This window comes from Merops nubicus, unplaced genomic scaffold (genome assembly GCF_000691845.1).
Source record: "Merops nubicus isolate BGI_N331 unplaced genomic scaffold, ASM69184v1 scaffold3885, whole genome shotgun sequence".
In the NCBI taxonomy this organism is placed as follows: Eukaryota; Metazoa; Chordata; class Aves; order Coraciiformes; family Meropidae; genus Merops; species Merops nubicus.
Window position 1 is genome coordinate 1 of NW_008608801.1, and position 11,924 is coordinate 11,924.

The 11,924-nt window shown below is 40.3% G+C and overlaps 1 protein-coding gene across 1 annotated transcript; it reads right to left on the reverse strand.

Annotated features, from left to right (window-relative positions):
* Positions 1-161: 161 nt before the first annotated feature.
* LOC103773004 (interleukin-1 receptor type 1-like) lies at positions 162-10,699 on the reverse strand. Its single transcript, XM_008940356.1, has 6 exons — positions 10,609-10,699; positions 8,679-8,910; positions 6,490-6,679; positions 5,331-5,505; positions 4,052-4,117; positions 162-286 (listed from the first exon to the last, which is right to left on the reverse strand). The coding sequence occupies exons 1-6, from the start codon at positions 10,697-10,699 to the stop codon at positions 162-164; spliced, it is 879 nt and encodes a 292-aa protein (XP_008938604.1).
* Positions 10,700-11,924: the final 1,225 nt, after the last annotated feature.

Consider the following 11,924-nt stretch of genomic DNA (forward strand, 5'->3'; position numbering starts at 1 on the left):
AAAAAACAGCAATAAGAATATAATGTACTTGATGGAGGCTTTAGTGAGTCTTTCAGTGACTACTGACATTTGACTAGTAGCCAACTTCATGGTAAATTCACTACAAATTACTGCAGATTACTTCACCTACAAATACACTTAGAATTCAATGTACAAGATACTTACTCATAAAACTGTTCCCTGTAGGTGCTATCAAAATAATCAACATCCTCGTCATTAACTTGCCAGAATGGAATCAAACCATTTATGCCACTTGATATATTACATTCCATAACTACATGAGAGCCTACAAAAAACATGTAAATAGGGCAATTGAAGGTCTTGTAACAGAAGTAGGATCAAGTGATTGGGGAACAGCTGGGAGGAGTGTACAGGAAAACCCACTTACCTTGTGAGAAGCAGTGCCCTTAAAACTCACCCATTTGTGATCCATGCCTGCACGTCTCCAACATGGATATAAAGTCCACCCTGAAGGTAGGTGTCTACATGTAAGCTAGATGTCTAAGCTAGTAACAGAGTTCAGCTCTGCTAAGCCCACTCACACTACAGTAGACACCGTGACCTCCTCAACTGAATGGCTCTCCAGCCTCCACTGAAAGATCTCCAGGGGTCACATAGCCCCCCCACCCAAACCAGCCCTAGACAGCTATGTGCAGGTGACTGCACTGAGCCCCTGTGGATAACTGCATGAATTAGGGACCTTAGCTCATATGCAGACAACCACAGTCTGGAGCTGAATGCCATTTTCAGAGCCCATGCATATCTTTACTCCAGATCAGAGGCTTTTGGCCAACACTGTCCACTGGGATGGTTTCTGAACACTCCCATGCTCTGCTCCCAGAGCAAGCTCACCTGCCACAGCTCTTACAGAATGGCTCAGTATTTAGACACAAGTTGCAGAATAAATGTATTGCCAATGTACCTTAGAGAGCTCCATTTACAGGAAGGTAAGTGGCTTTCCTGGAGTCCTTTCCTTCTGTAGCTTACCCATGGCAGTTAGGATCTGATAGGAGAAGGTGGGCTCTCCATTTCACCTATGTAAAGATCTCAGTGTTTTGTTGCCTACAGCTACATCAGATTTAGAAGCTTCCATCAAAGGATGGTCTCTATCAAAACTATGGAATACACCTTTAGCTAACATGCAAAGCAGTTCCTTGAACAAGAGTTCACACAGAAGTCACAGATGGTCCCCAGTTTCTTTCCTCATGCCATTCCATCACAATAATCAATTTTTCTAAAGATGTGCTTCAGTGCATTGCACAGCTCTTTGAAAGGAAGAAAACCCCTCAAGTGTTCCATGCTTTCTATTTCTGTACATTCATAAATGTACTATTAAGCTTCTACACAACCTTCTCCTGCCATTTCTCATTCAAAAAGCATACAGGTGTTTCCAGATTCATGCAGGTGTTTCCAGGCTCTGCCCCACAGCCAGGCATTTAAGAGGAGCAAAGGTATTTTTATTCCAGCATCCCACTCATAGTTCTGGACAGAGAATATTACTTTTGAATGTCAGATGGCAGTGCTTTTAATTTTTTTTTTTTAATTGGAAAAAAACACCAAGAAAAAAAATCCCAAACCATAAACTTCACCAGCTTCCTTTAAAGGAACCCCCTGTAGTAGGGAATAATTTGTAGTTGTTCAGTAGCTGCAATAAACCCACTTTGTGAGTGGAGGCTTTGTGTCTCCTTTTAGTCCCAGGTGTGACTGCCTTCCTAATGTCTGTAAGGCAGTCAAGGTTTATTCATCTTAGCTGGTCTAAGGCATCTAATAAGATATCAGCAACTTCTAACTATTGTAGTGGCCAAGCCACAGCAAATATGGATCAATGCTATTCTAAAATAAGGAGTCTAAACAAATAGTCCCACAACACATCCTAATACAGGCTGGGAGTCACAGGAGGCCCCTGAACTATTGATTGCTCCATTCTCCATTTTCTCAGCAAGTACTATCAAGGATTAAGAAAATGCTGAAAGATGACTGCAGTAAATTAAAAAGCCTTTTAAGGGCCTATGCAGATCAGAGTCCTTCTGAGTAGAGGCTGCATTGGCAAGAATTTTTCTGAATTAAAGGGGAATTCATGACTAATTACCAGTCAGAACTGGGGATGAGATTTTTGTAATATCTTAATGGGTGGGAGATCCAGTACAGGGAAGCCTCACTGTAATATTACTTAATTTCTTCCACAGTTACCATTAAAAAGGGAAAGTAAATTTTTCATACATAAAGATTAGGGTTGTGTGATGTAAAAAATGACTGTGAAAAGTCTCCCTGTTTCAATCTAAGACCTGGTGAACAAATTTCCTAATTAGAACAGCACACATAAAGCTTTTCAGGCATGTAATTGTAGTGAAGCCAGAGAAGACATAATTACCAGAAAAGAAGAAGCTGCTGAGCTATTTCAGAGTATTTCCAACAGAATTAAATAACCACCTGAAGACTGCAGAACTGTAAGTTTGTGAAGTAATACTGCTTGTATCAGATCCTGGATATCCCCACTGTTTAAAGCAAAGCCTTGTGGACTTTGTAGGAACATAAATTCCATTAAAGCTCATTCATTACTCCAGTCAAAATCTACTGATCCTTACTGGCAACTTCAAAATAAGAAATTTTTCACCAACTACTGAGGTCAAAATGAAAAGAAAAACAACTACAACAAAAAATAACCCCAAACAAACACAACCTACCAGTGTTTCAGTGCTGTTCACTGCAGTTTAATACCATATATACTCAAAGTTACAACTTGGACCAGACAAAATGTTTCACATGATGCAAAAAGAAGTGTGAAGTCTCATCATGAGAGAAGAACACCTGATGGAAATAATATTTCCAAGTTCACTGTCAGAAAAAGCAGCAGCAAAAGTAGCTCTTACGTGGGACTACCATCAGTGTGACGTGTAAGAATAATCCACAATGTTCTGGCCTCAGTGCCCATGTGGTGCCAAGAGCACCAGACTATCCTCAGAGCTTTTCTGATTAACCAATTGGCAATAATCCTTCCTCAAAAGATCACAAAACAGCTTAGATCCTGTTGTTCCTAGATTTTGCTGTACTCAGAAATTCCAGCAAATAGCCAGTCACACTTCTTCAAAAACAGTTAATGCCCTTTTTAATCAAACTCTTTGAAACAGTTCCCTCTAGTGCAAAACAAGAGGAAAAAAATTACAGCTAAAGCAGCTCCAAAACTCATTTCTTCTGCACTACGTCAGTATAACACAACTCATATATGATGCAGTCTAAACACATAGAGGTTTCCTTAGGGAAAGATATTTAGCCCCTAGAATCACAGAATAATTGAGGTTGGAAGGGACTTTGAGAGGCCTCCAGTCCGATTTCCTGCTCAAAGCAGAGCCAGCTCTGAGGTTAGACCAGGCTGATCAGAGCTTTCTCCAGTCAGGTCCCTAAACCTCCAAGGACAGAGGCCACACGACTTCTCTGGGCAGCCTGCTGCACTGACTGGCTGTCCTCACTGGGAAGAAGCTATTCCTTGTATCCAGAGTCCCTTATTTAAGAAATTTCTACAATAAACAATACCTGAGGTATCCATCAAATAGCAGCTCACTGTTTCACAAAATATCAATATCTGAAACCTTTTAATATCCTAGAATGAGCAATAAAATCCAGGTTGTGGAGAGGGAAGGGAGACAGGAAATACACAGGAGGAGGAAGAAACTCCTGAACTGGTCAGCAGGTAACTATCCTAAAGTGTTATGTGCATGTAACCATATCTGCACAGACACTGAGGACATGTCAAGACAGAGACACTGAAAAGTGGTACAAAGGACAGATGGCAACAATAAAAACTAAACAACTAAATGCATCCCACCCGACACTGCGGGTCAAGAGACTCCGATCTTAAGGCACACAGTTATTCAGCCCACAAATTACTTGTGGGAATCATGTTCTACCATCTATCTTCCAGATACCCTCAATCCATATACCTATTGCCCAGTCTTGCTGAAGTCAGTGGAACTGTTCACTTGTTATTTCAGAAAGACCAGGACCTTAATTGTTTAATTTAATGTTAATGACTTCTTAAATAGTCACTGCTTACCAAGTTCTACTTCAATGGTGTTGTTCTTCGGATAAATAAACTCTGGTCTCATCTGCAGTGGTTGTTCTAACAGAAACAAAGAGAAAAATGAAATCTTCAGGCAAGAAGAGTTCCACAACTTATTTCAACTGTTTTACAGTGGGTTTGTTTTATTGTTTGGTACTATTGTAGCACCATAATTACTACCGAATATTTTTCTGTTGTGTATTTGATAGATATCTCATAGGATTCTGTAACCAAATTATTCTATTTTAGCTCCCAGTTTAATAAAAGGCTTTAGCTTACCTTAAAAATGCTTTTTAAAACAATCTCAAATTTACTGGCAGTTGATATAAAAGTAACACAAAACCAGAACACAAAAGCTAAACTAAAAAATGTGATTAAGTTTATCAGAGAGATGGATAAGGAAGAAAAAGATGGATTTCATCAACAACCTCCTAGATCAAGTTAATATCTATTTAAGTAAAAGAGTAAACAAGCACACACTTAAACTGGGCTGGAACTGTATCACTCTGCACAGTGTATGGACTCACTGCTGACAGCCCACTGGTTTTGTATCACCTATCTGAAGTCAGAATTTTGATTTAATCTACAAAGATGGACACTCTACCTCCAGCCAACTTTTCTGATAGGACTACTGCCATGGTACTGGTTGGGTCATCAGCAACACTGCCCACAAAGACACAATTACAAGGATCACAGCAATAACTGACAGCACTGGGAAAGTGAGACAGCCAGCTCTCAGTCCTCTGTGCAGAAGAGCACAACCAAGTGCCAGTGGTAAGCCAACCCCTTCCAGAGGAAGATTTATTAACTTTATGGTATTTATACAGCTTGTCACATCTCCTTTCCCATCAGTTCAGATTCTAGTGATCTTTGTAAGCAAGTTCACCAACAGGGCCACAAATATGTGTTTTGCTGTGACAGTCTCATCAAAAATGTCTCTTTTAAAAAAAATTAATTCATTTAATTAAATGGCGCATTATTTGTTTTAGCAAAAACACCCCCCACACACCCCACTAACCACTACTTCCTTCTAATTCTCATTCCTAACCCCACATTTCTCATTTGCCCATGACAATTCCTCCTCAGAAGCAATGCTCAAGGATAGCAACGTGCATTATAGTATTTTAATTTTATATTCAAGAAAAAGATGAAACAAAAGTTTTACAACTCTAATTTCAAAGAGTTGAAAAGTAACGTGCCAAATAGCTTACACCTGCATAGAAAAATTTACAGCAGAGCCAAATAGAGAAGAGAATAACCTCAGTGCACTCACCTTTAACCTCTAGACTCATGGTTCGTGAAACATTGTACTGTTTTCCCAGGTGTGTGTAAACCATCCTGCAGGTGTAGTTTCCTCTGTCTGCCACAGTGGCGTTGTGAATCAAGACACTGTTCCCACCCTCGATCAAAACGAGTCGCTTGTCTTCAAGGAATCCAGGCTTACACTCCTAAACATATAAAAAAAATAGCTGTGATTTAAGGGGACTAATAATTTGATAATTAAATAAGTTACTGGGTTTTACTGATTATTAAAATACTTGCCAAATACTGAATTTTTGGAAAGCTACAATGTGGGTTCTGATCCCAGCATCACTACGTTCTAACATGAAACCTGATGACGTCTTGCTGCCTCTGTACCCTTTAAGTTTTCAAGTGCTGTGTCCACTGCTTTCATTCAATAGCATGACAGTTACCTATCTCAGGTGTTATGAAATTTATTACTCTGCCTGTAGCAGAGCTTATGAGAACACATGCCTGTGTTCCTACATCACTGGGAGAGGAAGGAGAGCTGCTGCAGCTGTTGGGTGGGTTACCATTTCTGCAGCAAAGCAAACAGGGAAAAACTGCCTTCTCTGCCCTGACTGTAAGCAGAGTAGAATCACTTCATCTCAAAAGAAGATATATACATGCAGCATCAAGGTTATTTTACATGTACAGGTCCATGTAGCTACTTTAGTATCACCATCAGAATTAAGAGTTAATTACTTTAGCATTTTACCTTTTACATGGACAAAATACATGTTTCCAAGCTTGTACAGTCTACAGACTGTTTTGGCAGAATCAGAGAAAAGAGGCCTAGGAATAACACACCACGATCAACAGATAGGAGAGGCTGAATATTTAGTGAAACTAAAATAATTATGCAGAGCCTCATACTTAAGGAAACACACAGGTTTTAAAACTTATTATCTAGATAAAATAATCAAAGGATAGGTTAGATTTTCACAAACCAAAACACATTTTGACTCTGAAAAAACTTGCAATCCAAAAATGGACAACTGTTCTTCTAAAATATGCCTCCCCTGCACCTCCCCAGTAGTACAGCAAGACAGACACACTGCAGAGAAAGGCTGTTTTCCACAGTTACATCATAACACATTTTAAATAGATTGTTTCATATCTGGTATAAATTAAACACACATGCACAATACCTTATACCAATGTATTTCAGGCCAATTATTGTCTTCATCTTTAAAATGTTCTAGATCAGGGCATATAATCTTTCCAGTATTTGGGCTCATCACTTTTTGTTGGAACTTCATTTTTCCATTAAAACACAAATCGTTATCATTCTTAAAAACTGTTAAATGCACAGTTTTTTTATTAGAGTGGTTAAGGCTCCTGTAATTAGAACAGCAGACAAATCAGGTCATTAACAATAAGGTTCCTTGTTTCCAGCAAGTCAGGGAGTTTATGGAGAGGGACTTGAGCATCTCCACCAGCCTCACCTCTAGCACTGCTGCCACAGCCCCTCCCCACCTTGCTCTTACACATCACCCTCGGCTCCTCAGCCCCCATTCCAGACCAAGAGATGGGAATAATCTCTGATTTTGTGTTGTGAGCAGAAATGAGGGCTGCTCTAGAAGCACCAGAGGGGATGCCAGGACTCCTCAGAGCTGACACTCTATGGAGCCCCCAGCACCAGCCCAGCCTTGCCATTTTCAGCATTATGTTTGCCAGCATAGTAGCGCAGAGTAACCCAAAACATGTCTGCACTGGAACACCCTCAGTGCCAAATGAACAGGAGAAGAGAGATTCATCTCAGTGCTCCTTGGAGGGACAAAGCAAGAAAAACAGGCTGTAACTCCCAGCAGAAGAGAGACAGAGCTCTTGAATAACATAAACATCAATGTGCAACACCAGTGTGAAACCACTTCACACCAAGAGCTCACAGGAACCTGTGGTTCAGTAGCTCAGCAGAGCAGAGGTGGCACTAGAAATCAGAAGCTTATGCTACAAGTAAAGGAATACTCTGCACTAATTCATTTCTCAACACTATGCTAAGGGAGGAAGTTTCCAGAGTAAACTGCATGTTTTGACAGTCCTGGCTTGAACTTCTATATAATGCACCCTGACAAGCTCTGTGATTAAGTGACTGATGCCCAGAATGGAGCTTACAGTTAACACAACTGAACTTTAGAAAGTTTTTTGTCCTGCAGACATAATGCAGGCCAGGGATGTGAGGTGCCCATGGGAACATGTCTCAGAGCTAGCAAAACTAGAAATACAGCAGGAAAGACTAAATTAAAATTATTTAACTGGGTAGCTTTGAAAGGATTATGTTGCTTCTGTCTTCCAGTTTCAGCCTCATCAACTCTGGAGCAGGAAGGTGCAAAGGCCTGAGACCTGTTTCTATGCTGGAAATTTTAGCTGATCATGGTTATTACATTCACAACCCAAATCCCTTCAGCATAGCTGATGCACTCTATGCACACTAGTACACAGAACTACACACTACTAAAAAAAGCCTGTGCTGGCTGCTCCAGTGTGCTGGGGCAAGACCATGAGCAAAAGAAAAAATTCTGTGTGCCTCCCCAAAATGAAATTCCTGTTCAGCACACAGTAAATTTCAGCCATTATAAATAAGATCTGACCACCTGAAGTGATGTCCCGGGCACTCATCTGAGCTGTAAATATAGCAAGAGCTTTAGAACACCCAAGGGGTGAAAAGAGCCTGTTCCTTTCATCTCTGTGCACTCAGAACTGTTGAGCAGTACTGGGGATGCATCACTTCCACTGTCTCTACAGCTGCTAGAACATTGCTTTGCTCTTCACATGTGTTCCCATTTTTAACCAGTAACATTTGGTAATGTTTCAAAATAAAAGGTAAGAATCATCTGCCTGTTAATTTGTAAATTTCTAAAAGGATTCCCAAAAAGTTGCTAAGCTCTCCAGAAAGTCTGCATGTGGTGATACTGAGTAACATGCAAAATTTGCTCCTCTTAGATCCTTCTTCCATTTAATTATGTCCAATGAAGAAATGAAAATGTTCTTCTGATCTGTCAGTATCAAACAGCAATTTGAACACAGGAAATACTGAAACAATTAAGACTTTTCCCTGCAGTCTTACACTTCCTCCAAAACAACCCACGCAGGCCATTGTTAATATTATTATGCTTTAAGATAAAGAGTCTTCTGTATGAATCACTTTTGCAATGCTACCCATGTGGAATAAAAAAAAAGCAGCTCACAGAAACAAAGCATGGTCAAATCAGTGCTTTGAACTGATCTAAACTCTCTACCTAAACAAAAAAAATAATCTGTACGCTCAAATTCCACAAATGTATCATCACACTTGGAAGCATCAGCAGCCCAGTTGTTCCTGTCCTCCCTTCCTTACCTTACAGCACATTCATAAGGTCCTGAATCTTCCAGTGTTGCAGGAATAATCCAGAGCAAGTCCTCTCGCTGGTGGATCCTGGCATGCCTCTCTGTGCTCACTGCTGTGGCACTACCATTTTTGTACCACGTCAGATTGTAATCAGAGTGAAGCTCTGGCAGTGTAGCCAGTGGGCAGCTAACAGCTATAGGCTCTCCAAGAAGCACAAAGTAATCACAAATAACACAATCTTCTATTAAAAAAAAAAAAAAGATAAAATTATTAATGGTTTTAATCTGTATACTTCATGTTTTAGAAGCAGTGATATCCATTTTAAGTTACACAGAACTAGAAAATAAACTTTCTGTAACAATTTATCATTGAAACATCACAAAGTTGCCATTTTTTGTTTGTTTAGCACCTTCTGGTTGAAGATCTAAACCATATATTTTACAAAGCTTAAGCCACAACTCCCCTCTATTGAGGTGGCCAGAAAGAAGCACAGGTCAGACAGGCTCAGTGCAAACCAGGGTATGAGAAGACACATGGGATTCACCAGGCAACACAACACAGCAGTTGTGAAGCTTATTTGACTATGTTAGTACTTTTGCAGGATTGCCAGACTCTTAATCTAGATAATACCTATGAAAAGCACTGTGCAAGCAGTAGCAGTTCAGAGCTCCTCACAGACTCTGGCCACTATGAGTGTGGGGCCAAAAACAAGTCAGGGAAAGGAAAAAAAAAGAGGGGGAGGAAGAGAAAGAAGATGGGTTTGACATGGAGCACAAGATAGTATGGAATGAGACCAAGAGCTCAACACATCCAAGAAGTCTATGAACCAACACGTCATAATACAAAGGAAATTTGGAGAGGCTAAGAACTGATCATAATCAGTATTGAGATTAAGAAATCTTGACACTAATGTAATATCGCTCACTGTATTTGCAATTTCTGTCATATTTAACCAGAAGGCCTTTTAAATTATGCCTTTTATTCTGAACATCACATAAAAGGTGAGCATAAACAGAATTTTTAGAATTATAGCTGTGTAACAAGTTGACAAGACAACTGTGCAGCTTAGCAAGCAGTTCTATAAACATCAGCCAAAAAAATGCTGGAGAAAGGACAGATTCTGCAAGAAGTCATCAAGAACCCACATCTGCCAGAGAAAACTCCTTGGAGAACACCAGTTCAGCACAAACAGAGCAGGCCACCTGGCTATAAAGCAGATTTTAAAAGCTTCCAAACTTCTGCATACACAAGCAACCCTGAATTCCTATGAAACTGCAAAACATTCGACTGAACCAACTTCACAGATCTTCCTGAATGACTGTATAAACACAAAGCTAATGTATTTAAGTGCAAAATGAAAAAATCTTCAGTAATCTTTCCAGTCCCACCGCCCTCCTATCACCTAATTTAAAGATTTCCAAGTAGGTCTCTGTGGGGCTTAAACTAATTCAGAGACATTGATATTAGACTGTTTCTGTCAAGAGCAGCACGACAAACATCATTAATTCATGTAAACCTAAACTGTACTGAGAAATTAGATCTACTATTAAAAACATTACTAACTAATTGTAAAGGAAACTGAGCCCTACTGCTTTCAGGACTAGAGCTACAGCATGTCTCTTAAAGAAGGCATCCAACAGGTAGCTTTAATGAAGATAATCTCTCCACACTTTCTTTATAGGATGAGGCAAATCAAAGCCTCAGTACCCTAAATTTCTGTGGCTAGATTTAAAAATAAATATTTCAATTTGTCCACTCCATCCCCAGTGCAACTTCAATCCAAGAAGAAGTACTGAGTGTATCTTCAACATGCTGAAGCAAAACTAAACCCCAAATCCACTATTTGCTCTCGGCAACTCCTTCCTGATAAATACAAATAGCTCAACTCTTGCAGGTTTTCTTTTTTGAAATAGTAATTTCAGCAACATATTTAACTTACCAGCACTGAACAGAGGTATCAGTAGAATGAGACAACCAATGAGCAAAAATGTAGATGTCATCTTTTGCTGCAAAGAAGAATTTTTTTCCATTAACGTGGTAAGAGTGTTCAAGCTGCACTGTCCTCTGCACTCTGCACTACTCCTTAAAAAAGTCAGAAGCATTAGTCATCTTGGGGAGGGAAAAATGGGTTGGGTAATTTAGCCCCAGCCTTTGAAGTTTTCAGCTGCAACAACTGTTGGCCTCCACAGAAGGCTGCTCTATTTTCAACTTTTTACTGAAATTTTTCCAAATTTCTACTAGAATAACTCTTGCACAAAGTGTAATTTTCTTTTGCCAGCATAATTAAGAAAAAAAAAAAACATCACCCAAACAAACAAAAAACCCAGCCCTCTAACAGAGGCAAGATATGCTAGCATACAGTGATTGAGGTTATGCTGTGCAATTCAGAAACCAAGCCCGATTAAGCTGCTCCTCTTTCCATGAGTTCCTGAGATGCAGTCAGACAGATGTATGAGGTTTCACCCTTTGTTCTGGCACAGCTGAGGCAGCACTGCTTTCAAGAGCAGATGAATTCCTAGTTCTCTGCAGGAGGACACACTGTAACTCCAGTGTGATCTGACACAGACTGGTGTGTAAAGTCAGACCTGTGGGAACCGCAGCCGCCATGACTTGCTGTGGTCAGACACAAAGCAAAGGGTTCAAGAGCTGTAGTTTCACTCCACACCTCAGGTCATCTTTGCAACTTTCTCCAACAGAGAGATGACTGAATAGACACCCACCGCCCTCATGGCCCTCAAGTGGCTTCCATGAAACCTCTAAATCTCAACCAAGTCCTCCTCCCCTCTCAGGCGAGCCTGCTTTTTCTCAGAAATATGTCATCAGGGCCCTCCCCAAGCCTTCTACTGCCATCCAGCTGGCAAACACTTACTGCTTCTCCCTTCTGACTGCTCCTTCTAGGTTGGAGTCTGTATTTTGCTGTCTTGCCTTTCCTCAGTTCCTGCAGCTGCCTCTCACTCTAAAGCAAGCTGGTTTCCCACACAGCAGCCCACTGCAAAACATTCATTGCACAGGTCCTAGTTAATATTAGTCTTCTACCCTGCTAGGAATGGCTAGAAGAAGAGATTGTATTCCCTGAAAAACACAAGTGGCCTTGACTTACTTTTGTATCCATGTTAGTTCACTTCAGTGACAAATAAGCCACATCAGCTCCTGCTTTTGAAACATTTCATCCACAAACGTGTTGGGGTAATAGGGAGGGACACACAGAGCTGAGTTCAACACTTTAACAGCCTCCAACTATGTGCTTCTTTTGGA